Source organism: Oncorhynchus clarkii, unplaced genomic scaffold (assembly GCF_045791955.1).
Source record: "Oncorhynchus clarkii lewisi isolate Uvic-CL-2024 unplaced genomic scaffold, UVic_Ocla_1.0 unplaced_contig_2454_pilon_pilon, whole genome shotgun sequence".
Lineage (NCBI taxonomy): Eukaryota > Metazoa > Chordata > Actinopteri > Salmoniformes > Salmonidae > Oncorhynchus > Oncorhynchus clarkii.
The window spans coordinates 1-27771 of record NW_027260985.1 but is presented as its reverse complement, the minus strand read 5'-3'; the positions used below and the strand labels follow the sequence as shown (position 1 = coordinate 27771).

The 27771-nt window shown below is 41.4% G+C and overlaps 2 protein-coding genes across 2 annotated transcripts; both read right to left on the bottom strand.

Annotated features, from left to right (window-relative positions):
• Positions 1-2383: 2383 nt before the first annotated feature.
• Positions 2384-7371, bottom strand: LOC139402799 (uncharacterized). The gene is made up of 2 exons (XM_071146716.1): positions 5088-7371; positions 2384-2918 (listed from the first exon to the last, which is right to left on the bottom strand). Exons 1-2 carry the CDS (start codon positions 7369-7371, stop codon positions 2872-2874), a joined length of 2331 nt encoding a protein of 776 aa, XP_071002817.1. The 3' UTR covers positions 2384-2871.
• Positions 7372-23956: 16585 nt separating this feature from the next.
• Positions 23957-27659, bottom strand: LOC139402800 (lysyl oxidase homolog 3B-like). Its single transcript, XM_071146718.1, has 4 exons — positions 27549-27659; positions 27015-27151; positions 26599-26710; positions 23957-24628 (listed from the first exon to the last, which is right to left on the bottom strand). Exons 1-4 carry the CDS (start codon positions 27649-27651, stop codon positions 24555-24557), a joined length of 426 nt encoding a protein of 141 aa, XP_071002819.1. The 5' UTR covers positions 27652-27659; the 3' UTR covers positions 23957-24554.
• Positions 27660-27771: the final 112 nt, after the last annotated feature.

Genomic DNA, 27771 nt, shown 5'->3' with positions numbered 1-27771 from the left:
GTTCATTAACACTGCACCTCTTTTAGTTTATCTGTCGGCCCCAGACTAGAACTCAGGTCCTGTGTGTACCTAACTGACCCTCTCTGCCCATTCATCCCCATTTACCTGTCAGCCCCAGACTAGAACTCAGGTCCTGTGTGTACCTAACTGACCCTCTCTGCCCATTCATCCCCATTTACCTGTCAGCCCCAGACTAGAACTCAGGTCCTGTGTGTACCTAACTGACCCTCTCTGCCCATTCATCCCCATTTACCTGTCAGCCCCAGACTAGAACTCAGGTCCTGTGTGTACCTAACTGACCCTCTCTGCCCATTCATCACCATTTACCTGTCAGCCCCAGCCTAGAACTCAGGTCCTGTGTGTACCTAACTGACCCTCTCTGCCCATTCATCCCCATTTACCTGTCAGCCCCAGCCTAGAACTCAGGTCCTGTGTGTACCTAACTGACCCTCTCTGCCCATTCATCACCATTTACCTGTCAGCGCCAGCCTAGAACTCAGGTCCTGTATGTACCTAACAGACCCTCTCTGCCCATTCATCACCATTTACTCGTTGTCGTCTTAGCTCTCCCGACCAACACCCCATGATTGCTTTACGCCTATCTCTAATGTCAATATGCCTTGTCTACTGCTGTGTTGGTTATTTACTATTGTTTTATTTCACTGTAGATCCCTCAGTCCCGCTCAACATGCCTTAGATAGCTCTTTTGTCCCACCCCCATGCATGCAGAGACCTCACCTGGCTTAACTGGTGCCTCCAGAGATGCAACCTCTCTCATCGTCATTCAATGCCTAAGTTTATCTCCACTGTACTCACATCCTACCATACCCTTGTCTGTACATTATGCCCTGAATCTATTCTACCAAGCCCAGAAATCTGCTCCTTTTATTCTCTTTTCCCAATGCACTAGACGATCAGTTCTTATAGCCTTAGCCGTACCCTTATCCTACTCCTCCTCTGTTCCTCTGGTGATGTAGAGGTTAATCCAGGTCCTGCAGTGCCTAGCTCCACTCCCATTCCCTAGGTGCTCTCATTTGTTGACTTCTGTAACAGTAAAAGCCTTGGTTTCATGCATGTTAACATCAGAAGCCTCCTCCCTAAGTCTGTTTCATTCACTGCTTCAGCACACTCCGCCATCCCTGATGTCTGAGCCTTGTCTGAATCCTGGTTTAGGAGGTCCACCAACAATTATGACATTTCCATCCCCAACTACAACATTTTCCGTCAAGATAACAGATCGCTGCCCACACCTGCCCGCCCGTCCAGCATCACTACTCTAGACGGCTCTGACTTAGAATACGTGGACAACTACAAATACCTAGGTGTCTGGTTAGACTGTAAACTCTCCTTCCAGACTCACATCAAACATCTCCAATCCAAAATTAAATCTAGAATCGGCTTCCTATTTCGCAAACAAAGCCTCCTTCACTCATGCTGCCAAAGATAACCTCGTGAAACTGACTATCCTACCGATCATTGACTTCGGCAATGTCATTTACAAAATAGCCTCCAACACTCTACTCAGCAAATTGGATGCAGTCTATCACAGAGCCATCCGTTTTGTCATCAAAGCCCCATATACTACCCACCACTGTGACCTGTATGCTCTCGTTGGCTGGCCCTCGCTACATATCCGTCGCCAAACCCATTGGCTCCAGGTCATCTACAAACCTTTGCTAGGTAAAGCCCCGCCTTATCTTGTAGTGGATAATTGAATCAATTATAACGCATGCCAGAACTTGTGAAATCAATCAGGCTTTTAATACAAGAGTATTGCCAGCCAGGATGGTCCGCGGAGCACACACCGCTTCCCAGAGCCCTGGCTCTCATATTTATACACATACAGCATATACGTCCATCCCATATGTAAATAGACATATTTCCCCTATCCATCTGCCACCATTATCTTTCAGTCCAGGCTTCCTGCTTGTTCACGCCCAATAACGCCCACATCCTCTTTTAATTAGATTATAATGGTGGCAGGATCCTTGCTTCGTCCTAAAAAAAAATAGCATGCGTCTGGTTATTCTATAGGCCTGTTCTTTGGCCCTGCACTTAACTTATGGTTCTCATGTGTGTGCATTTTTGTCAGCCATCTGTGTGTCCCCTTTTAGTGAATTGGTGGCCCTGCACTTAACTTATGGTTCTCATGTGCGTATTTTTGTCAGCCATCCATGTGTCCCCTTTTAGTGTATCCAATTCTCCCTAAATGCCTATGTGTTCTATTTACTCCCACAAATAGGTCAATAGGCTATGTGTCTCCTCTTACTTTAGTGTATCCAATTCTCCCTACGTGCCCATGTGTTCTATTTATTCCCACAAATCCCTCCTCTGGGGCTAATTAGCCCCACACAAAAAAAATAAAAATAAAAATACAAGAAATCATTCAAACAACCTGGACCAAACATCTCCAAATCATGAAAATGAAACTAGGAGTAAAAGATCCAATAATAAACATTAACAAAACCCAACTAGACCAAACATCTCTTATTTATGCAGAAGAGTAAAAGATCTAACTTGGTAAGAAATAAGAAGAAAAAAATACATGTAACATTATGGTGAAGCATGAGCATGTAGGTACATAGCCTTGCCTGAGGTTGTCTCAGTTATGTGTAAAAATACAAAAAATAAAACAATAAGACTAAACATAAGAAGAATATAAGAAGCCATAAAAATACTACTGGAATAGACAACAATAGTACTTGAATATAATAAAATAATACTTGAATATAAGAAAATAATAGGCCTACATGCAGTTTCAAAAGAAAAATGACACAACAACATTCTAACATTAAGTTTTCAATCATGATCCTCCCTCGCAGACACCTCTCTAACAATGTGTTATCAATGATACCAACCTTTGTTAGAAGATTAAGGACATGGTCCGTAGACACTTGTAACCGGATACCCTCTGTTACCTAACATGTTTTGAGATAACTTAATTGTAGAAGGCAAAACTAACTTGAATTAAAGGAAATCAGATATATTCATCGATATACCTATTTAAAAAATCACAACCAAACAAACGAACATACACGGCCATAAGTAAATAGGTATATGAAATCCTTACATAGGAGTACAATCCTCTTCGCTACAAATATCACAATCTCCTCTTTGACATTTTGCACAAAACAGAGGATCTCCGTAATGATTATGACCCTCCTCATTACACTTAGTGCACCACTTACAATTATTGCCCAAATGACACTCTTTATGGACATGTACCAGTGGACATTCTTCTGACTCTGAGGATATAGCATAGACAGGTAGACCATCTTTTCGAAAACCATGGCAAGCATAACCACCTCCAGGGACTACTCCAAACAGACAGTTAGGATTACCAAAAGGGCAGTCAAGAGGCCCACCAGCTGCATTACATGCTTGTCCATATCTATCTGTATAATGGCCTTGGCTTCCAGGTACAGGATCAACTACCACAGGAAGGTTAGCTCTACCTATCGACATCTGTTTAACCGTTGTTCGGATCACAAGCGATTTCACCAAAGGTAAAACACAACAAAATACGATACCCAGAGCCACTAATCCTCCGCCCAGCATAATGGCCATCCTAGCAAACATAGCTCCCCATTTACCCAATGCTAGATCCAGCCAGTCCCAAACATGAGAATCAAACCCAGCATTAGCCTTTACCTCTGTTCGTAACCCTTTAAGCCTAGTCATAGCAAGTGCAAAGGATCCATTAGGCGCTGTGTTGTTAGGAATAAAGGTACAACAATCATCCCCAAACATAACACAGACTCCGCCCTTCTCCGCCAAAAGCCAATTGAGAGCCTGTCTATTTTGCCAAGTCATTTTGCTGGTAGCCTGTACCTGTTCCCCCAACGCCGTTAAAGCTGAGTCAGTATAGTTAATGAATCTCTGCTGGTTATAGTAAATATAATTAATCCACTCTAAGTTCTTATTCGGTGTAACCCACAAAAATATTGATTCGAATCCAGAAATTTAACTTCATCTCTTGCCTTGAACTCCTGAGGTACTCCCCTAGGTTGTCCAATTGCATCAAGGTATACCTCAGGGTCCTTCTCATACGCCCTTTTAACTCTAGATTTAACATAGTCATCATGAGGTGATTTGATAATGGTAACCTGTTGAATTGCTCTAACTAAGGCACAGAGACCAATCCATCCATCTGGCAGTACATTCAATAGTTTGTTTTTCCCACACATCCAGAAACTATCTGCAATACCTCTATCCTGATTCTTCAGTATAGTGAGGGACGGCGCAACCTGGGTTATTGTACCACACACTCCTTTTCTATTTACAATCAACCCTTTATCTGTATTTCTACGAACCCCTGCCGTCTCTAGTATCCAAATAGTATCACATTCTACAGTGGTGTTTCCGACATTTATTCCTTCGGTGTTATAGCTGTAAAAACATTCATATTTTCCTTTAACCACAGTACTTATGTCTAAATTGAGTCCATTTAATTCAGTTTTAATGTCATAGGCAGCACAGTCACTGTTTCCCAACTTAGTCTCGTTCAACATGACCTCTAGTGCTCCCCTGAGCAATCCTACATTCTATGTCACACAAGGGAATATAATACTTTGTCTTAGTACAATGATCATTCTTCCAATTTGCACATTTTTTAAATGATGCTGGTTCCGGGACTATCATGAGATCCGACAAAGGTGATTTGCTACACAAAATACAATTGTCCATTCTGTGCTTGTTTGCTGTATACTTAGCCCATTTGTACCATTCGTTCTTCACTTCTTCCTCCTGCATAGTGTCCTTGAATGGTTCTGAGTCTGATATACCTATGTCCGTCATCTTTGCATTGTTCTTGTCTTGAGGTAGGTCATTAGAATTTGTCAAAAAGTTCCAAATCTCATTAAAGAATCCTTTTGGTTCTGGCGTTACAGGTGTCTTTATGGTCACCGTGGTCTGCTTGGCAAGAGCAGTTGATGTCATCTTAGTGGTAGTTGCTGTGGTCGTCACAGCAGCCGCCACCGTGGTTGTTACAGCCGCTGCTATCGTTGTCGTCGTCGCTTTGGTTGTTACGAGCTGTTCTTGCTCAGGTGCTGGCGTGGGACCCAATTTGATATGTTTGTAACTGTTACCTTCAGTCAGTCCTGTTCTTGCAATTTCGATTTCAAATTCTTCACCTTCTGCTGGTATTATCTCGTTCATGATAAACTCCCAGCCTTCCTCATATTTGGTTAATATCAGGTCACAACCTTTAGGGTCCCATATAACTTCTCCCTTTGTCATATGATGTGTCCATCCACAGAGTGGCTCCTCTGGTAGTGGTTTCTTCTTCCATACCGAAACTGTTCTCTGTTCCCCTGGTTCAGTTAGAAGTTGGGGCGGAACAGAGAATTTAAACCTGTCAAAACGTCCTGTCTTTTCTCCTTGTTCGACCGGTTCCTCTCTTTTCTTCCTGTTTTTATCATTTGTCTTGGTCATGTGTGCGTGTATTGTCTTCGTCTTGTCCTCGATTGCTCTGTCATGGTCATTGTTCTGTTGTGCTCCTAATTTCAATTGTTCATTATGGAGACCAGGTAAGAGCTGAAAAGTCAATCGTGGGGAAATCCCCATTTCTTTCATCCTGCAGGACCGTTTTTCCTTGCAAGATCTCCCCTTCTGCTCTTGGTGAGGCTTCTCCTCCGCTTTCTTCACCTGTTGTTCCTGGTGAGGTTTCTCCTCCACTTTCTCCGCCCGTTGTTCCCTCCTCAGTCCGAGCTGGGCTTCCATCTGGGAAGGCGTCCATTTCAGGGAAGAGATGTTCCCATTCTTCAGGTGATACCTCGGGGTCCCACTGTAGAGGGCTCCCGTCAGCAAGGTCTGCCCCAACAGGTATATCATCAGGAGTAACAGGCATGTCACCCCCCCCCCCATTTCCGGGCTTTCAAGCCCTGCTGGAAGAGGCTTTGGTTGTTTGTCTCTTTTCTTTTCAGTCTCTTTTCCCCTGATACTTCTTCTGAGTGCGTTAGTAGGCGCACTTTTCGTATCTTGGCTTGTATCTGGTCTGCCCTTTTCTTGATTCCTCTCTGGTGCTTCGATCGTTTCCGCTGCTCCTGCTCCCTCCGGGCTCCTGCCTGGTGAATCAGCATCCTCTGCGTCCTCATCTCTGTAGGGTTGTATCCTTCTCTCCGTCGGGACTCGGGTGCAGTGGTTTAGATGGTACCACGTCTTGCTTCCTTTCACTTGGACGGCCGTGTTTGTGGCTGCTGCCACCTCGTACGGTCCTTCTCTCCTCGGCTGATCCCACTTCCTCCGGAACACTCGAACGTAGACCAGATCTCCTGGAACCACTGGGGGAGGTCCTTCCGGACCTGCCTCTGGCACCGTCTTTTTCTCCTGTAAGTATATGGCTTTGTGTATTTTGGTTAGATACATCACATACGATTTCAACTCACTCTGCAATATGTCCAAAGAGGGACCTTTGTATAGTCCTCCTAACATTGGTATTGGCATGGGTCGACCCGTAAGCATTTCATGCGGTGAGAGATGCGTGTTTCTGTTAGTTTCCATGCGACAACTCATTAGTGCAAGCGGCAACGCATCTACCCAATTGAGTCCTGTAGATCTACAGATCTTTGTTATTTTGTTTTTCAGGGTCCCATTAACCCTTTCAACCATCCCCTGCGATTGGGGATGATAGACACACCCCAATCTTTGTTTCATTCTTAGCTGCTGTATTATCGTTTTTACAACTTTTTGTATAAACGCCGAACCATTGTCTGAGCTAATTTCGGATGGAATCCCAAACCTGGGGATGACTTCTGTTGATAAGAATTTAACCACTGTTCCTGACCCCTGATCCGCCGACGGTATTGCTTCTACCCATCTACTGAACCTGTCTATGATGACTAACATGTACCTTTTACCCCGTACAGGTTTTATCATGTCTACATAGTCCATCACAATGTGTCTAAACGGACCTTCTGGAACCGGTATGTGACCTATCGGCGTAGTTATACCTTTACGTATGTTGTTTTTTGCACATATTTCACATTTTGACAAAATCTCATCTACTGTTGCCTGTAGATATGGCGACCAAAAACCTTGTTTTTTGATTTTTCTTATCACCTCCCCCCTTGCACAATGATCAATATCATGTGCATCATTGATAAGTAGCGTCAAGAGAGCGGTGGTGGCTAATATGGCACCATCATGTGTTCTCCATATCCCATGTCTGTCTACAGAAGCCCCCCTCTGTAACCAGGTGGTCTGTTCAGTAATTCCAGCCTGAGCCTGAATTTGAATTAGCTCAGCAGGAGATGTGATTGGTGCAATAGCAACCATGTCCATCAATGGTGCAATGAGAATAGGGACAACACATTTAGATGCTTTTTTTAGCCGCTTCATCTGCAGCATTATTGCCCCTAATGACAAAATCATTGCCTTTTTTATGCGCTTGACATTTGATTATTGCTAGTTTCCGAGGATACATTAATGCTGTCATTAACTTAACAATTTGTGCGTGGTGTTGGATGGGAGTTCCATCACTTTTTTTAAACCCTCTCTGTTTCCATACTGCACCAAACAAATGGCATACACCGTGCGCGTATGCGGAATCAGTATAGATGTTAACTGTTTTACCTCTTCCTAGCACACATGCTGCTGTCAACGCCTGTAATTCAGCTAACTGCGCTGAGCACGGTTGAGGACAATGTTCAAGTATTTCTTCAGTAAAGGTTTTCCCTTTGTGTTTGACAACCGCAAACCCTGCATGATTACCTGTATAATCCTTAAAACAAGAACCATCTACAAAGTAACTTTCCAGAATATCTCCCTCATGATCTATTAAAGGAATAGATTCTAAGTCAGGGCGCAATTTGGTAAATGTTAGAGCCTCGGCTACACAATCGTGTGCTTCTCCTTCGAAATCGAACGGAACCCTTTCCGCTGGATTCACAGTGCTGCATCTTTTAATGAGAACATCTGGATACGTAAGTAAGCTCATATAGTCCATTGTCCTTGCATTTGTTAACACAAATTTTCCCTGCTCTATCAACTCCACAATTTTATGATGAGTGCTGATAACCACAGGGTACCCCATGGTTATCGTTGACGCTTTGTCATATGCGTAATGCAACGCTGCCAATCCTTGATAACACGGTGGGTATCCCTGGGCTACCGGATCTAGTTTGGAGCTATAATAGGCAATTGGTTGTTTCTTCCTACCACTACACGATTCTTGCATAAGAACGGCTGCTGCATAGTTGTCACACCTGTTTGCTACATATAACAAGAATGGTTTGGTGTAATCGGGAGTTGCTAAAGCTGGAGCTGTCTGCATTTCTTTTTTGAGTGTTTCGAAAGCAACTAACGCATCAGTATTCCAATCTAGTTTTGCTCTGAGATTAAGCTGTCCCGCTTCTTTCATTATTTCTCTCAGAGGAGCTGTTTTGACTACATACTCCTCTATCCAATCTGAGCTGAACCCTGTCATTCCCAAAAAGGTCATCATTTGAGCTACCGTTTGTGGCAGGGGTGCTTTACTGATACCTTCTAACTGTCCTGGAGCTATGGCTTTAGTCCCATGAGCTATTGTTCTCCCTAAGTACTCAACTTGAGGTTGACAGTACTGTAGTTTTGTTCTAGAAACTTTGTGTCCCCCCTCAGCTAGTCGCTGTAGTACTTTAAGTGAGTCAGAATGACATTGTTCCAAAGTCGAGGCACAGATCAACAGGTCATCCACATATTGAATCAGTGTGCCATCTAACATTAATTCCTCCAAATCAGCCCTCAATATTTGATTGAACAAATGCGGACTGTGCTTAAAACCTTGTGGCGTCCTCGTGTAAGACAGAGTTTTACCCCCATATCTAAATGCAAACAGATGTCTGCACTCCTCCGCCAGGGGTATACTAAAAAACGCTCCACATAGGTCAATAACCGTGAAGTATTTGGTATCCGGGGGAACATTGGTCAGCAGCGTGTGAGGGTTTGGGACTTCAGCAGGGCAATCCTGAGCTATGTCATTTACCGCTCTCAAATCATGGACCAGTCTCCATCTTTTACCATCGGCTTTAAGGACAGGTAACAAAGGTGTATTGCAGCAGCTGGGCATTTCTATCAATACACCTGCCCTGATCAGTCCTTCTATTGTCGATCTTATTCCTTCTTCAGCCTCAGGCTTCATAGGATACTGTGTTTTCCATGGAAGTTTGGCGTCGGGTTTTATCTTTACACAGACGGGACTAGCAGATTTGACTAACCCGACGTCTGTGTCGTGTTGCGACCATACCTTGGTTGGTATAATTTTCTCCATTTCTTCTCTAAGTTCACTGATTAACCCTAGCCCTTCACCTAACATTACTTGCTGGCCTGCACTAACCTCTATCTCCCTTGGATCACCAATCAACATAGTGGTAGTAACTATTTTGATAAATGATTTATCCTTTGAATGAAAGATTAGTGGATTGTCTGTTTTGTCCCATTTCTTTTTCTTAACTTCCCTCATCATTGGTCCTAGATCTTTAGATGTGTAACCCTGATTTACCAACAATGTAATGTGAGGGACGGAGCCTGAGACATTGAACCATTTCTGCACAAATTCAGACCCGTCTCCGTCCATCACATCCATTGCAGCTCCTTGCTTTCCAATGATAATATACTGTGACATTATGGGTGCTTTCTGTCCATTTGCCCCCATAACCCAGAGTTGTTCTAATAATGGGTCCTGGTGTGGGTCAAATTGCATTGTACAATGATATTCAGATTTAGCTCTAACTGCTTTAGGTATTTGGGCCTGAATGAATTTACCCCATTTCCTTACAGTTCTGTCTACGTCTGATTCAATGCCTCCTAGCCAATACACATTAGCCGTCCCTTCTGTACCTATCACTGGTAATTGTAATCCTGTTCTTTCAATTATCACTCCATCCGGAGAACATTTGATTTGTAAACCCATTTTACATAGTGCATCTCTACCTAGTAAATTAATTGGTGTTTGATCTGACACTAAAATTGGAATTGTAGCAGATTTGCCGTCAGCTGTTAGACGAACTGGAGCGGTCATTGGAATTAACTGCGTATTTCCCGAGAATCCTATTGTTTTGGCATATTTGCCCGACATGGGGAGATGAGAGGCGTAGTGTGGACTTACACATGTGTAAGTGGCTCCAGTATCTATCTTCATGGGTGTGCCTCTGTTTTCTATCTGAACCTGCAGTATAGGCTCTTGGTCAGCTTTTGTTGTTAATATTGGAAACTGACCCTCCCCCCTAGGATTCCCTGGGCATCCCTAGTTGCGTTGATTAGGCCCTGACCATGAGTTTACAGGGCCTGAGGGTTGGTTAGGGTCGCCCCGCCAGTCATTGTTTGGATTCCACCCACTTGGATTCGGTTCGTGGGTCGGAGCACTACTTGCCGGTGGCGGTCTGCTATTTCTATTTCCCCCAGTCCGATCCTGCCACGGGTGTGTAGGGCATTCTCGCCTGTTGTGTCCCGTTTGCCTACAACCCCAACAGGTGCCAGGCGGCCCTCTAGAATCCACAGTTCCCTTGCTTTTATCAGATTGTACGTTTTTCTGATGTTTTTTCCCCCTATTCCAATTCGGGGGCTGTGTATACACATTTACTACTGGCGGTGCAGTGGACACTTGGGCCCGCCCAGGGCCGAACAGCTGTGGCTCTCCTGGGGAGACAGCAGCCATTGTTCCCATCTCTGGCCCAGGGGTCGTGACAGCTGCTTGGACCTTCTTTTTTCCTCTGTTGGTTAGCTCATCCAACTGCAATTGGGTCAGCCTTCTCTGAATATCTTTTCCTTGTTCCATCTGTCTCTGTTCATCCTTCCTGTGTTTTTCCACCGCATGAACCACGTGGTCACAGAATTCCCTGTAGGGTTTTGATGTAAGTCCCACCACATCCTCCAGCCTGCTTTTTACCGGCTGGGGCATGGCTTCTATGATTGAAGTTCGGAACATAGTTGTCATCAGTTCATTGCCCTCAGGGTCTTGTTCTGTTTCCATCCTCCACCTTTTCAACTGTCCATGTAGGTAGGTGGCTGGGTTTTCTGTGGCCCCAATGGCTTCGCCCCTCAGTGCTTTAGGATCCACTTTTGTTGGATATGCTGCTCTCAAGGCTCGCCAGATGGCTGGTCTGTGTCTGTTGAACAGTAGTCCATCATTCATCACTCCCCCATCTGCGCCATCGATGCCCCCGTCCTGCATGATCTCTCCCATAGTTCGCATGCTCGTCACCCTGGCCAGTAGTGCCCTTATGTCGCCCACCGCCAGTAATTTCCCCACAGTATGTTCTTCAAAGGTTCTGATCCATTTACCCGCTCCTTCATTTAAATCTGGCAGACGGATAACCAACCCCTCCAGGTCCTGCGTAGCCCATGGCGTGTAGTGTCCCTGAGTGCCTTTTACTAGGATTGGATGCTGGTCTTTATAATAACCAGGTTCTTTTCCTAAGGCTTTCCTACGAGTTGCAGGCTCATCTCTCATGCTCTCATGTGAAGCCCAGTTTTGATCTTTCCCCTGTTGCTGTGCCCTTTCCTCTCTTATTCTTATTTCTTCTCTTATTTCATTGCATTCTTCCTGTAGCTTTGACTTTTGGATTTCAAATTCTCTATCTTCTCTATAGCGTCGGTCACCCTCTTCTTCTTCCTCTCCCATACTGTAGAGACTCTGTCTTGCGTGGTAATCTGCTAGTGCCTCCAAACCTTTCTTAAAGCATTCTACTTTTTTTCCATTTATTTTCCCCATTGTTAGCGGTCTTGTTTTTTCATTTTCTCCCATTTCCATTGCAGCCAGGGTTTCTCTCAAGCCTTCATAACAATTGAAAACTTCCTCTGAGCTTGGATTTTTCTCAGTCATTCTCTTTTTTCTCTCTGTTGAGTGAATGGGCGCCCCTGTTGATCCCGGTGAGACAGCCCCTTCCCTCTCTTCAGTTAATTCTACCTCACCTACTATGTCCACACGTCCTGTTACCATTGGAAATTGCCCATTGGAATAAGGTGGAGGTTTAGTTACACACTCTTTTCCTTCCGTTGCCTTGTCATCTCTCTTCAGCATTTCTCTTGCCGTTTTCATGCTTTTTAACAAACCAGTTCCTTCTTCTTTGAACATTTTTAGTATTTTATTCTCTCTTTCCCGCTTATCTCTCCTTTTTTGTTTCTTGTCCTTTGGTTTGTAGTTCTTTATCAGTGTCTCCATTTCCTCACACACAGAGACATCCAATGTTCCCTCCGCTGGCCATTTGGTGGTCAGTTTTCTTGTGCGTTTCTCCCATTTTATGGAAGTTCTCATTATTTCTTCTTTGCTCAGTGGATGCCTTGCCCCTAGGATCTCTACCGGTGTTCTATTCATTTTGTTCGTTTGGTTGTTCTGTTATTATGGCTCTTAATCAATTTCTAAGGATAATATATCTAATGTTTTATTTATATTATCTCCACCTTTTATTCCTTTCTTAATCCTAGCCGTTTGATCCTATGGTCAACTTATTAGTGAGGCCGACTTCTCTTCTTTTCTCACTATTTTCAGCACCCCCTTCTGCCCTTCAGGCTATTTTTAGACCCTAGCCTCTGTGTACACAGAGGGGCTATTGTCTGTTTTTCCTCCTTACTCTGTCTGCACAGTTTATGAGTTATACATGTGTCCTGGATTTTATTTAATCATTACTCCTTATCCTACTTGACTTAAACTTATTTCTAATGTCATAGTATAATTTCAGTTTATTAGTGATTCTGCTTTATTTTTTATATTACACACTATTCTATCCGTTTTATACTATTTGGGTTATGCTTCTTAAATTATTTTATTAATTTCTTGTTTCAACACCTTTCTATTGTTTATCCTTACTTTCGTTTCCTATACCTAATAATAATACTCAGGTTATGATAAGAATCACTCTATGATTGTGTCTACTGTGATAGAGGAATACTTTTGCCGGTCAGAAACATTCAACCTTTCTAGTCTGTCACAAAAAGGCTGCGCACTCCCTCTTCTGGACGTTCTGTCTAAGTACACACAACCTGTTCTTATCTCTACAGTTCTATCTTCACACAAAATTACATCATATCACTCTTCACATTCATGCGTTTATATCCATTCATTCATTCAACCTTTTATTTCTATCTGAAACCAACACAATCTCTTTCTAAACTCAATACACTTCCTCCACATGAGCCTAAATTATCCTGTAGGATTTTTCACACATACCCTTCGTTTTTACCTAAAAACGACCTACAATGTCTTTATTGACTTACTTCACTTCCTCAACATAAGTCTAGATTATAGGATTTCTATGATACGATACTACAACTGTCTAATCGGATCAGTTTGTTTTCATATCCCATTCATCCACCCCGTACTGCTCTTTATCCCATAATTAGAACAATATCGCGGCGTGACCTACTGATTTATAAACCCCCGTTTAGCTAGACGGAGCGTTTTGTAATCACAGGATTTCTCTTTGCAGTTGAACGTCGCACAATCAGGCCAACGTTTTTCCTGCGTTCTAAATACTCGTCCGTACAGACCTCTTCTATAGAGCGGTAGCCACGAATATTTATTTAACTACTTTTTATATTCTAAGTTTACAAATATTCGTCCGTTCAGACCTCTTCTATAGAGCGGTAGCCACGAATATTTATTTACCTACTTTTTATATTCTAAGTTTACGAATATTCGTCCGTTCAGACCTCTTCTATAGAGCGGTAGCCACGAATATATATTTACCTACTTTTTATATTCTAAGTTTACGAATATTCGTCCGTTCAGACCTCTTCTATAGAGCGGTAGCCACGAATATTTATTTAACTGCTTTTTATATTCTAACCATATAAGCAAGCAGCTGTAGCCCTGCGCCTAGTCCCAGCCGTTCAGCCAGAGAGCACACGACAATCACACCAAACAAGCCGCCCGAAAGTCCCCTATATGAATGGCTCACCGAGGGGGCAGTCCGAATCACGCACCCGACACGGGTCGCTCGCCCAGGTTGAATGGGATGTGTTTACGCATACCCCAAAACAGGTCCTGAAACGGTCGAGCCCGGCCAAACTGAATCAGACGGAACAACTCCCCCAATTAAACCAGACACACAGGTCCGCTCAAGCAGCCCGACCAGAGCAATCGCCTGCGCCCTCCGTCCAAACACCCAATACCAGCGAAGTTCACAGCCCTTGCCTATTTACTACTGGACATGCATGCACGTTTGTATTTGCTATACAATTCCCAAGTTTTACACACACATGCAATTTTATTGAATTTCAAAAGTTCTTTAGTCTGTAGTTTTAGGAAATTTGAAAGAGAGACACTCCCCCCGCTGATACAGGATCTCTGAAGCAATCTACCCAAACATTTCAACTATTTTGTAAGAACTTGCTTACCTTGTTATAGTTGGGCGGCCACCATTGTTTCGTCAGATTGCCCCAAAGAACCCGCAACCAGCCAAGAGCGTCCGGACCCCGTCTCTCCTGGCAAAGCTCGCCAAGTATGTAGTGGATAATTGAATCAATTATAACGCATGCCAGAACTTGTGAAATCAATCAGGCTTTTAATACAAGAGTATTGCCAGCCAGGATGGTCCGCGGAGCACACACCGCTTCCCAGAGCCCTGGCTCTCATATTTATACACATACAGCATATACGTCCATCCCATATGTAAATAGACATATTTCCCCTATCCATCTGCCACCATTATCTTTCAGTCCAGGCTTCCTGCTTGTTCACGCCCAATAACGCCCACATCCTCTTTTAATTAGATTATAATGGTGGCAGGATCCTTGCTTCGTCCTAAAAAAAAATAGCATGCGTCTGGTTATTCTATAGGCCTGTTCTTTGGCCCTGCACTTAACTTATGGTTCTCATGTGTGTGTATTTTTGTCAGCCATCTGTGTGTCCCCTTTTAGTGAATTGGTGGCCCTGCACTTAACTTATGGTTCTCATGTGCGTATTTTTGTCAGCCATCCATGTGTCCCCTTTTAGTGTATCCAATTCTCCCTAAATGCCTATGTGTTCTATTTACTCCCACAAATAGGTCAATAGGCTATGTGTCTCCTCTTACTTTAGTGTATCCAATTCTCCCTACGTGCCCATGTGTTCTATTTACTCCCACAATCTCAGCTCACTGGTCACCATAGCAGCACCCACTCGTAGCACGCGCTCCAGCAGGTATATCTCACTGGTCACCTCCAAAGCCAATTCCTCCTTTGGTCGTCTTTCGTTCCAGTTCTCTGCTGCCCATGACTGGAACGAATTGTAAAAATCTCTGAAGCTGGAGACTCACATCTCCCTCAATAGCTTTAAGCACCAGCTGTCAGAGCAGCTTACAGATCACTGCACCTGTACATAGCCCACCTGTAAACAGCCCATCTATCTACCTACCTCATCCCCATACTGTATTTATTTATTTATCTTGCTCCTTTGCACCCCAGTATCTCTACTTGCACATTCATCTTCTGCACATCTACCATTCCAGTGTTTAATTGCTATATTGTAATTACTTCGCCACCATGGCCTATTTATTTCCTTAACTTACCTCATTTGCACTCACTGTATATAGACTTTTTGTTTTATTTTGTTCTACTGTATTATTGACTGTATGTTTTGTTTATTCCATGTGTAACTCTGTGTTGTTGTATGTGTCGAATTGCTACGCTTTATCTTGGCCAGGTCGCAGTTGTAAATGAGAACTTGTTCTCAACTAGCCTACCTGGTTAAATAAAGGTGTTCTCAACTAGCCTACATGGTTAAATAAAGGTGTTCTCAACTAGCCTACCTGGTTAAATAAAGGTGTTCTCAACTAGCCTACCTGGTTAAATAAAGGTGTTCTCAACTGGCCTACCTGGTTAAATAAAGGTGTTCTCCACTAGCCTACCTGGTTAAATAAAGGTGACTATATTCCCTCTTTTTGAAACACTTCTGCTTCATCATGTTAATTTGATAGATGTTGGTGTTTCTAAATATACATGTATAAGTAGCTATCCCCAGCCTAGTGTACAGTACAGACCTTTCCTTTGAATGGCTGAAACTATTCTAACCCTAACCACCGAGGAGTGGCTTCCGTCTGGCCACTCTACCATAAAGGCCTGATTGGTGGAGCCCTGCAGGGATGGTTGTCCTTCTGGAAGTTTCTCCCTTCTCCACAGAGGAACTCTGGAGCTCTGTCAGAGTGACCATCGGGTTCTTGGTCACCTCCCTGACCAAGGCCCTTCTCCCCGAATTGCTCAGTTTGGCAGGACGCCCAGCTCTAGGAAGAGGCTTGGTGGTTCCAATCTTCTTTCAGAATGCACTGTATAGGACAGACATTTCAAAACAAACTTGATTTATTTATTTAGTTGACTATGTGTTTTTCCATGTATGAATCTGTTATTCAATGCGGCTTAGACTCTAGGTCATTTCTTTCTGATTGAGCCGACATCTGAAATGTGTCATCCCGAACACGGTAACATTGCCTTAAAGATGCATGATCTACATGCCTGATCAGATTAAATCCAAGGATGCAAAGCTTTTCGCTATAAGATAATGTATCAGTTGTGAGCTCAAGATTTCTACGCTGACTTCAGAACAGGCTTTTTGAAAATGTTGACGTTTCCAAGTCTTAAAGTCAGAAAGTCAGATACTATTCTACTATTCTTGGCACCCCAGAACAGAAACTCTCTGGTATTCTTGGCACCCCAGAACAGAAACTCTCTGGTATTCTTGGCATCCCAGAACAGAAAATCTCTGGTATGTTACTTTCTATCCACAAGAAATGACAGTACATCAACACACGTTTCACTGTTCTTGACTGATTGGCTTATTTGGTAATGCAGGTAGTATGTTAGCGTCTTGGTAATGTATTAGGTTTCTGTGTTGTTTTAAAGGTAATGTATCAGGTTCCTGTGTTGTTTTAAAGGTAATGTATCAGGTTCCTGTGTTGTTTTAAAGGTAATGTATCAGGCTCCTGTGTTGTTTTAAAGGTAATGTATTAGGTTCCTGTGTTGTTTTAAAGGTAATGTATTAGGTTCCTGTGTTGTTTTAAAGGTAATGTATTAGGTTCCTGTGTTGTTTTAAAGGTGATGTATTAGGTTCCTGTGTTGTTTTAAAGGTAATGTATTAGGTTCCTGTGTTGTTTTAAAGGTAATGTATCAGGTTCCTGTGTTGTTTTAAAGGTAATGTATCAGGTTCCTGTGTTGTTTTAAAGGTAATGTATCAGGTTCCTGTGTTGTTTTAAAGGTAATGTATTAGGTTTCTGTGTTGTTTTAAAGGTAATGTATTAGGTTCCTGTGTTGTTTTAAAGGTAATGTATCAGGTTCTTGTGTTGTTTTAAAGGTAATATATTAGGTTCCTGTGTTGTTTTAAAGGTAATGTATCAGGTTCCTGTGTTGTTTTAAAGGTAATGTATTAGGTTCCTGTGTTGTTTTAAATGTAATATATTAGGTTCCTGTGTTGTTTTAAAGGTAATGTATCAGGTTCCTGTGTTGTTTTAAAGGTAATGTATTAGGTTCCTGTGTTGTTTTAAAGGTAATGTATTAGGTTCCTGTGTTGTTTTAAAGGTAATGTATTAGGTTCCTGTGTTGTTTTAAAGGTAATGTATCAGGTTCCTGTGTTGTTTTAAAGGTAATGTATCAGGTTTCTGTGTTGTTGTAAAGGTAATGTATCCGGTTCCTGTGTTGTTTTAAAGGTAATGTATCAGGTTCCTGTGTTGTTTTTAAGGTAATGTATTAGGTTCCTGTGTTGTTTTAAAGGTAATGTATCAGGTTCCTGTGTTGTTTTAAAGGTAATATATTAGGTTCCTGTGTTGTTTTAAAGGTAATGTATCAGGTTCCTGTGTTGTTTTAAAGGTAATGTATTAGGTTCCTGTGTTGTTTTAAAGGTAATGTATTAGGTTCCTGTGTTGTTTTAAAGGTAATGTATTAGGTGTCTGTGTTGTTTTAAAGGTAATGTATTAGGTTCCTGTGTTGTTTTAAAGGTAATGTATCAGGTTCCTGTGTTGTTTTAAAGGTAATGTATTAGGTTCCTGTGTTGTTTTAAAGGTAATGTATTAGGTTCCTGTGTTGTTTAAAAGGTAATGTATCAGGTTCCTGTGTTGTTTAAAAGGTAATGTATCAGGTTCCTGTGTTGTTTTAAAGGTAATATATTAGGTTCCTGTGTTGTTTTAAAGGTAATGTATTAGGTTAGTTGTTTTAAAGGTAATGTATCAGGTTCCTGTGTTGTTTTCAAGGTAATGTATCAGGTTCCTGTGTTGTTTTAAAGGTAATGTATTAGGTTCCTGTGTTGTTTTAAAGGTAATGTATCAGGTTCCTGTGTTGTTTTAAAGGTAATGTATTAGGTTCCTGTGTTGTTTTTAAGGTACATTATTAGGTTCCTGTGTTGTTTTAAAGTTAATGTATTAGGTTCCTGTGTTGTTTTAAAGGTAATGTATCAGGTTCCTGTGTTGTTTTAAAGGTAATGTATTAGGTTCCTGTGTTGTTTTAAAGGTAATGTATTAGGTTCCTGTGTTGTTTTAAAGGTAATGTATCAGGTTCCTGTGTTGTTTTAAATGTAATGTATTAGGTTCCTGTGTTGTTTAAAAGGTAATGTATCAGGTTCCTGTGTTGTTTTAAAGGTAATGTATTAGGTTCCTGTGTTGTTTTAAAGGTAATGTATTAGGTTAATGTGTTGTTTTAAAGGTAATGTATCAGGTTCCTGTGTTGTTTTAAATGTAATGTATTAGGTTCCTGTGTTGTTTTAAAGGTAATGTATCAGGTTCCTGTGTTGTTTTAAAGGCAATGTATTAGGTTCCTGCGTTGTTTAAAGGTAATGTATCAGGTTCCTGTGTTGTTTTAAAGGTAATGTATCAGGTTTCTTTGTTGTTTTAAAGGTAATGTATTAGGTTCCTGTGTTGTTTTAAAGGTAATGTATTAGGTTCCTGTGTTGTTTTAAAGGTAATGTATTAGGTTCCTGTGTTGTTTTAAAGGTAATGTATCAGGTTCCTGTGTTGTTTTAAAGGTAATGTATCAGGTTTCTGTGTTGTTTTAAAGGTAATGTATCCGGTTCCTGTGTTGTTTTAAAGGTAATGTATCAGGTTCCTGTGTTGTTTTTAAGGTAATGTATTAGGTTCCTGTGTTGTTTTAAAGGTAATGTATCAGGTTCCTGTGTTGTTTTAAAGGTAATATATTAGGTTCCTGTGTTGTTTTAAAGGTAATGTATCAGGTTCCTGTGTTGTTTTAAAGGTAATGTATTAGGTTCCTGTGTTGTTTTAAAGGTAATGTATTAGGTTCCTGTGTTGTTTTAAAGGTAATGTATTAGGTGTCTGTGTTGTTTTAAAGGTAATGTATTAGGTTCCTGTGTTGTTTTAAAGGTAATGTATCAGGTTCCTGTGTTGTTTTAAAGGTAATGTATTAGGTTCCTGTGTTGTTTTAAAGGTAATGTATTAGGTTCCTGTGTTGTTTAAAAGGTAATGTATCAGGTTCCTGTGTTGTTTAAAAGGTAATGTATCAGGTTCCTGTGTTGTTTTAAAGGTAATATATTAGGTTCCTGTGTTGTTTTAAAGGTAATGTATTAGGTTAGTTGTTTTAAAGGTAATGTATCAGGTTCCTGTGTTGTTTTCAAGGTAATGTATCAGGTTCCTGTGTTGTTTTAAAGGTAATGTATTAGGTTCCTGTGTTGTTTTAAAGGTAATGTATCAGGTTCCTGTGTTGTTTTAAAGGTAATGTATTAGGTTCCTGTGTTGTTTTTAAGGTACATTATTAGGTTCCTGTGTTGTTTTAAAGTTAATGTATTAGGTTCCTGTGTTGTTTTAAAGGTAATGTATCAGGTTCCTGTGTTGTTTTAAATGTAATGTATTAGGTTCCTGTGTTGTTTAAAAGGTAATGTATCAGGTTCCTGTGTTGTTTTAAAGGTAATGTATTAGGTTCCTGTGTTGTTTTAAAGGTAATGTATTAGGTTAATGTGTTGTTTTAAAGGTAATGTATCAGGTTCCTGTGTTGTTTTAAATGTAATGTATTAGGTTCCTGTGTTGTTTTAAAGGTAATGTATCAGGTTCCTGTGTTGTTTTAAAGGCAATGTATTAGGTTCCTGCGTTGTTTAAAGGTAATGTATCAGGTTCCTGTGTTGTTTTAAAGGTAATGTATTAGGTTCCTGTGTTGTTTTAAAGGTAATGTATTAGGTTCCTGTGTTGTTTTAAAGGTAATGTATTAGGTTCCTGTGTTGTTTTAAAGGTAATGTATTAGGTTCCTGTGTTGTTTTAAAGGTAATGTATTAGGTTACTGTGTTGTTGTAAAGGTAATGTATCAGGTTCCTGTGTTGTTTTAAAGGTAATATATTAGGTTCCTGTGTTGTTTTAAAGGTAATGTATCAGGTTCATGTGTTGTTTTAAAGGTAATGTATTAGGTTCCTGTGTTGTTTTAAAGGTAATGTATCAGGTTCCTGTGTTGTTTTAAAGGTAATGTATTAGGTTCCTGTGTTGTTTTAAAGGTAATGTATTAGGTTCCTGTGTTGTTTTAAAGGTAATGTATCAGGTTCCTGTGTTGTTTTAAAGGCAATGTATTAGGTTCCTGCGTTGTTTAAAGGTAATGTATCAGGTTCCTGTGTTGTTTTAAAGGTAATGTATTAGGTTCCTGTGTTGTTTTAAAGGTAATGTATTAGGTTCCTGTGTTGTTTTAAATGTAATGTATTAGGTTCCTGTGTTGTTTTAAAGGTAATGTATCAGGTTCCTGTGTTGTTTTAAAGGCAATGTATTAGGTTCCTGCGTTGTTTAAAGGTAATGTATCAGGTTCCTGTGTTGTTTAAAAGGTAATGTATTAGGTTCCTGTGTTGTTTTAAAGGTAATGTATTAGGTTCCTGTGTTGTTTTAAAGGTAATGTATTAGGTTCCTGTGTTGTTTTAAAGGTAATGTATTAGGTTCCTGTGTTGTTTTAAAGGTAATGTATTAGGTTCCTGTGTTGTTGTAAAGGTAATGTATCAGGTTCCTGTGTTGTTTTAAAGGTAATATATTAGGTTCCTGTGTTGTTTTAAAGGTAATGTATCAGGTTCCTGTGTTGTTTTAAAGGTAATGTATTAGGTTCCTGTGTTGTTTTAAAGGTAATGTATTAGGTTCCGGTGTTGTTTTAAAGGTAATGTATTAGGTTTCTGTGTTGTTTTAAAGGTAATGTATTAGGTTCCTGTGTTGTTTTAAAGGTAACGTATTAGGTTCCTGTGTTGTTTTAAAGGTAATGTATCAGGTTCCTGTGTTGTTTTAAAGGTTATATATTAGGTTCCTGTGTTGTTTTAAAGGTAATGTATTAGGTTCCTGTGTTGTTTTAAAGGTAATGTATCAGGTTCCTGTGTTGTTTTAAAGGTAATGTATCAGGTTCCTGTGTTGTTTTAAAGGTAATGTATTAGGTTCCTGTGTTGTTTTAAAGGTAATGTATTAGGTTCCTGTGTTGTTTTAAAGGTAATGTATTAGGCTCCTGTGTTGTTTTAAAGGTAATGTATTAGGTTTCTGTGTTGTTTTAAAGGTAATGTATCAGGTTTCTGTGTTGTTTTAAAGGTAATGTATTAGGTTCCTGTGTTGTTTTAAAGGTAATGTATTAGGTCCCCGTGTTGTTTTAAAGGAAATGTATCAGGTTCCTGTGTTGTTTTAAAGGTAATGTATCCAAAGGTATACAGACACACAACACAGTCAGTCAGTCAGTCTGTTGTTTAATGTATAATAGCCTAATGAATATCCCTTATCTCAGTCTGGCATAATAATCCTTTAGCACCTGGAAACACTGGACAATAAATACATTCACAAATATGATTCACTTTCAGGTCTGTGCTGTATCAGGCCGAATCCGACCCGAGGTAAGAGCTCGTAAATGGAACGTTATTCCCTTTTCATGTACCCTGTCTGTGTATTCTGACCTTGAACTACAGCCTGAGAATAGCACCCTGTCTGTGTATTCTGACCTTGAACTACAGCATGAGAATAGCACCCTGTCTGTGTATTCTGACCTTGAACATCAGCATGAGAATAGCACCCTGTCTGTGTATTCTGACCTTGAACATCAGCATGAGAATAGCACCCTGTCTTTGTATTCTGACCTTGAACATCAGCATGAGAATAGCACCCTGTCTGTGTATTCTGACCTTGAACATCAGCATGAGAATAGCACCCTGTCTGTGTATTCTGACCTTGAACATCAGCATGAGAATAGCACTGTGTCTGTGTATTCTGACCTTGAACATCAGCATGAGAATAGCACCCTGTCTGTGTATTCTGACCTTGAACATCAGCATGAGAATAGCACCGTGTCTGTGTATTCTGACCTTGAACATCAGCATGAGAATAGCACCCTGTCTGTGTATTCTGACCTTGAACATCAGCATGAGAATAGCACCATGTCTGTGTATTCTGACCTTGAACATCAGTATAAGAATATCAACGCTATTCGTTTGGGTTGGAAATCTAAGACATGAGATGTGTCTACAGATACGCTGTATTCTAACATTAAAAGGTGCACAGTATTTAAAGGGATGGCTTCAGATACGCTGTATTCTAACATTAAAAGGTACACAGTATTTAAAGGGATGGCTTCAGATACGCTGTATTCTAACCTTGACATAATTCCCTCATAATTCCACCACCTTTACACGAGAGAAAACCATCAAAATATATATATATATATTTATCTGAAGCCATCCCTTTAAATACAGTGTACCTTTTAATTTTGTTGTATATATATATTTTTATTAATCCCAGAACCCGTTGTCTCCATGTAGTCTAGTCTGTCGACAACATTAAAAGGTTTATATAGGTCTATAAGGTCTATATCCCCATAGGAGATCCACAACCAGCTGAAATCATAAGAGACCACTAGGTCCCACTAGGTCTCACTAGGTCTGAGCACCGTGTTAAAACACCCGATGGTACAATCAGGCACAATGACACACTGACTAGGGATGGATGGTTTAACACTTGACTAGGGGTGGTTTAACACTTGACTAGGGGTGGTTTAACACTTGACTAGGGGTGGGTGGTTTAACACTTGACTAGGGGTGGATGGTTTAACACTTGACTAGGGGTGGATGGTTTAACACTTAACTAGGGATGGGTGGTTTAACACTTGACTAGGGGTGGGTGGTTTAACACTTGACTAGGGGTGGATGGTTTAACACTTGACTAGGGGTGGATGGTTTAACACTTGACTAGGGTTGGATGGTTTAACACTTGACTAGGGATGGGTGGTTTAACACTTGACTAGGGGTGGATGGTTTAACACTTGACTAGGGGTGGTTTAACACTTGACTAGGGGTGGGTGGTTTAACACTTGACTAGGGATGGATGGTTTAACACTTGACTAGGGGTGGATGGTTTAACACTTAACTAGGGATGGGTGGTTTAACACTTGACTAGGGGTGGATGGTTTAACACTTGACTAGGGGTGGATGGTTTAACACTTGACTAGGGGTGGATGGTTTAACACTTGACTAGGGGTGGTTTAACACTTGACTAGGGGTGGGTGGTTTAACACTTGACTAGGGGTGGATGGTTTAACACTTGACTAGGGGTGGATGGTTTAACACTTGACTAGGGGTGGATGGTTTAACACTTGACTAGGGGTGGGTGGTTTAACACTTGACTAGGGGTGGATGGTTTAACACTTAAGAATTAGATCTTCACTATGATCTATAGTAGAACTGCATGGAGATCAAAGAGGTTGATAAAGGAGGTGTCTTTACATCTGAGCCATAATAGCTTTTGTGACAGCATGGGCGGCACCATTGAGGACATTCTCTATGACTTCTATGAGTCGGTTAACAAACATGCATACTGCCCCCTGGAGGCTGTGTCTGTACAGCTATAAAGACAAGGTTGGGGATTTACTGACCCCTGGAGGGTTTTGTCTGAACAGCTATAAAGACATGGTTGGGGATTTACTGCCCCCTGGAGTTACGGAATGTTTGCTCAGGAGTATAATTCATTGGCTGATCCCTCCTGATGACCTGGGGGGAATCATGTGATTCTTCCTTAACCAATAGGAAGTCCCACCCAGTTGACCACTTCAGTATGGTGAAAGTCCTCAATGGCGCTGCTGTGCTTTAGGGCACTAGAGCTGTCTATCTAAGTCTATGAGGAGAGGCAGTAGAATGGTTCTCTGACTGATGCCTCATGCTGTTAGAACAATGAGGTCTTCTCCTGGTGCACCTTTCAAAACTAGACTGGCAATAAAAATAAAACTTAATTCATAACTTAAACAAAACGTTAATGAAAAAGGTTGCATATCAATAAATCATACATTAAGACTAGTTGTATGAAAGCTTATGAATTGTTCTTCTGTCACGCAATGTAACATAATATACTCACATTTGAACAAAACATCTAAAGTAAGTTTGTTTTTGAAAACAAAGCACTGAGTATTCCAGTATAATATAATAATAATACTAACTGAGACACACACCAACACATTCACAATACAACATGACTTTGGCATGGATCCTTCAGATCAGACTGCTGCCTTGTGGAATTTAGGCGTGTGATTGGTTGGTTGCTTTGTGATGTGATGATAAATGGTTGGTTCTGATAGGTAGCTAGGTGATGAAGGGTGATTGGTTGTCCCATTGTTTAGCATGGTGAAAGGCATCAGCCCTCCTCGTTGGCTTGTACATGGGTCTGGAACAGATTGGTGTATTGCTAGGAGGATTATGAGATCTGATTGTTGAACTGCCCTGGGTACTTCTCAAACCTCCTCTCTGCCTCCTCACTGAAGGCATCACCTGTAGGGGCAATGACACAACAGAACACAATAGTCAGAGACAGAAAGCAATGGAAGAGTCTGGAACAAGAGACAGAAAGCAATGGAAGAGTCTGGAACAAGAGAAAAAAGGCAATGGAAGAGTCTGGAACAAGAAACAAAACGTAAGAAGAGTCTGGAACAAGAGACAAAAGGCAATGGAAGAGTCTGGAACAAGATACAGAAGGTAAGAAGAGTCTGGAACATGAGACAAAAGGCAATGGAAGAGTCTGGAACAAGGGACAAAAGGTAAGAAGAGTCTGGTACAAGAGACAGAAAGCAATGGAAGAGTCTTGAACAAGAAACAGAAGGCAATGGAAGAGTCTGGAACAAGAGACAGAAAGCAATGGAAGAGTCTGGAACAAGAAACAGAAGCCAATGGAAGAGTCTGGAACAAGAGACAGACAGCAATGGAATAGTTTGGTACAAGAGACAAAAGGCAATGGAAGTGTTTGGTACAAGAGACAAAAGGCAATGGAAGAGTCTGGTACAAGAGACAGAAAGCAATGGAAGAGTCTGGAACAAGAGACAGAAAGCAATGGAAGAGTTTGGTACAAGAGAAAAAAGGCATTAGAAGAGTCTGGAACAAGAGACAGAAGGCAATGCAAGACTCCGGAACAAGAGACAGAAGGCAATGGAAGAGTCTGGTACAAGAGACAGAAAGCAATGGAAGAGTCCGGAACAAGAGACAGAAGGCAATGGAAGAGTCTGGAACAAGAGACAGAAGCCAATGGAAGAGTCTGGAACAAGAGACAGACAGCAATGGAAGAGTCTGGTACAAGAATCATAAGGTAATGGAAGAGTATGGAACAAGAGACAGACAGCAATGGAAGAGTCTGGTACAAGAGACAGAAAGCAATGGAAGAGCCTGGAACAAGAGACAGAAGGCAATGGAAGAGTCTGGTACAAGAGACAGAAAGCAATGGAAGAGCCTGGAACAAGAAACAGAAGGTAATTGAAGAGTTTGGTACAAGAGACAGAAAGCAATGGAAGAGCCTGGAACAAGAAACAGAAGGCAATGGAAGAGTCTGGAACAAGAGACAAAGGCAATGGAAGAGTCTGGAAGAAGAGACAGAAGGCAATGGAAGAGTCTGGAACAAGATACAAAAGGTAAGAAGAGTCTGGAACAAGAAACAAAAGGCAATGGAAGAGTCTGGAACAAGAGACAGAAAGCAATGGAAGAGTCTGGAACAAGAGACAAAAGGCAATGGAAGAGTCTGGAACAAGAGACAAAAGGCAATGGAAGAGTCTGGAACAAGAGACAAAAGGCAATGGAAGAGTCTGGAACAAGAGACAGAAAGCAATGGAAGAGTCTGGAACAAGAGACAGAAAGCAATGGAAGAGTCTGGGACAAAAGACAGAAAGCAATGGAAGAGTCTGGAACAAGAGACAGAAGGCAATGGAAGAGTCTGGAACAAGAGACAAAAGGCAATGGAAGAGTCTGGAACAAGAGACAGAAAGCAATGGAAGAGTCTGGAACAAGAGACAAAAGGCAATGGAAGAGTCTGGAACAAGAGACAGAAAGCAATGGAAGAGTCTGGAACAAGAGACAGAAAGCAATGGAAGAGTCTGGAACAAGAGACAGAAAGCAATGGAAGAGTCTGGAACAAGAGACAGAAGGCAATGGAAGAGTTTGGTACAAGAGACAAAAGGCAATGGAAGGGTTTGGTACAAGAGACAAAAGGCAATGGAAGAGTCTGGAACAAGAGACAGAAAGCAATGGAAGAGTCTGGAACAATAAATAAAAGGCAATGGAAGAGTCTGGAACAAGAGACAGAAGGCAATGGAAGAGTGGAACAAGAGACAGACAGCAATGGAAGAGCCTGGAACAATAAATAAAAGGTAATAGAAGAGTTTGGTACAGGCTGCCCTTATATACCCAGGTCAGTAACAGGCTGCCCTTATAGACCCAGGTCAGTTTTCCATGACAAATATAGAGGTAGAGCTTCTCACCCATATGGCAATTGTGAAGCCAGATCCGGTGTCCGTCGTATTTGCAATTGCATTTCATGGCATTGTTGGTGAAGTCACTCTCTGCCACTTCAAAGTTTGGATTGATCACAATCTGAAATGATGGAACATCAAACACAATGAGTAAATAATATTGAGTTCACATCATTAAGCCACTGTTCTTCTGTCACTCCGTAGTCTGCACTTAGTCTGACTTTTCAAAGGGTCCAATTAAATGCAGACAGAATATCAGCAGCACAAGTTTGATTTTTATACTTTTTGGGGAAGCACGGTTTGACAACTCATATGTGTAGTTTGCAATATTTATAACCTCACGCAGTTTCCAGTTTTTCGATGTTTAGTCTGATTCAGGGCCTCCCCACGATGTTTTAACAGCAATAGAAAACAAGGTTGTTCACCTGTAAGATGTAGTTTCCTGGTTTGATGTCGGTGATGTCGATCCACTGGCAGTCGATGTCATGGCGATACAGGTCCCAACACCCCACGGTGATGCCCTGCTCTCCGAAGTTAGCACACTCATACCTCTTAGAGATACCTGGAGAACACAGAACACTCATACCTCTTAGAGATACCTGGAGAACACAGAACACTCATACCTCTTAGAGATACCTGGAGAACACAGAACACTCATACCTCTTAGAGATACCTGGAGAACACAGAACCCTCATACCTCTTAGAGATACCCAGAGAACACAGATTACACCAATTAGACTTCTACCACTAACAATTACACATCCTCCAAAACAGGATACAGAATGTTCCACTTTGAATGTTGGATGAGATATCCCTGATCCTAACACCCAAATAAAGACGGTTTGATTGGCTGGCCATCTAGTGGAGTATGTTTTGATTGGCTGGACCTCCAATAGTCTACTCTGATTGGCTGGACCTCCAGTAGACTCTGTTCTGATACGTTTCCCTCCCAGACTCACCTTCGTGACACTCAGTGTCCTCCAGACAGAAGGAGGCCTTGTGTCCCTCAGCCACCTTGGTCCCGTTGGACGACAGCAGGTCATAGTGGGTGAAGATATCCATGCTGTGGTAGTGGCTGCATAGGGAACATAATACAGTTGAACCTCAGATCTGAGAGTATAGGTCAGGGATATCTGATCTGAGAGTAAAGGTCAGGGGTATCTGATCTGAGAGTATAGGTCA

Coding starts and splice junctions, on each gene's coding strand:
- LOC139402799 (XM_071146716.1), bottom strand. CDS start 7,371: ATGATTTTGTCATTAGGGGCAATAATGCTGCAGATGAAGCGGCTAAAA. Junction 2,919..5,087: donor AAGAACAGGACTGACTGAAG/GTAACAGTTACA, acceptor AAAACATGTTAG/GTAACAGAGGGTATCCGGTT.
- LOC139402800 (XM_071146718.1), bottom strand. CDS start 27,651: ATGGATATCTTCACCCACTATGACCTGCTGTCGTCCAACGGGACCAAG. Junction 27,152..27,548: donor GGACACTGAGTGTCACGAAG/GTGAGTCTGGGA, acceptor TGTGTTCTCCAG/GTATCTCTAAGAGGTATGAG. Junction 26,711..27,014: donor CAGGAAACTACATCTTACAG/GTGAACAACCTT, acceptor CCATCATTTCAG/ATTGTGATCAATCCAAACTT.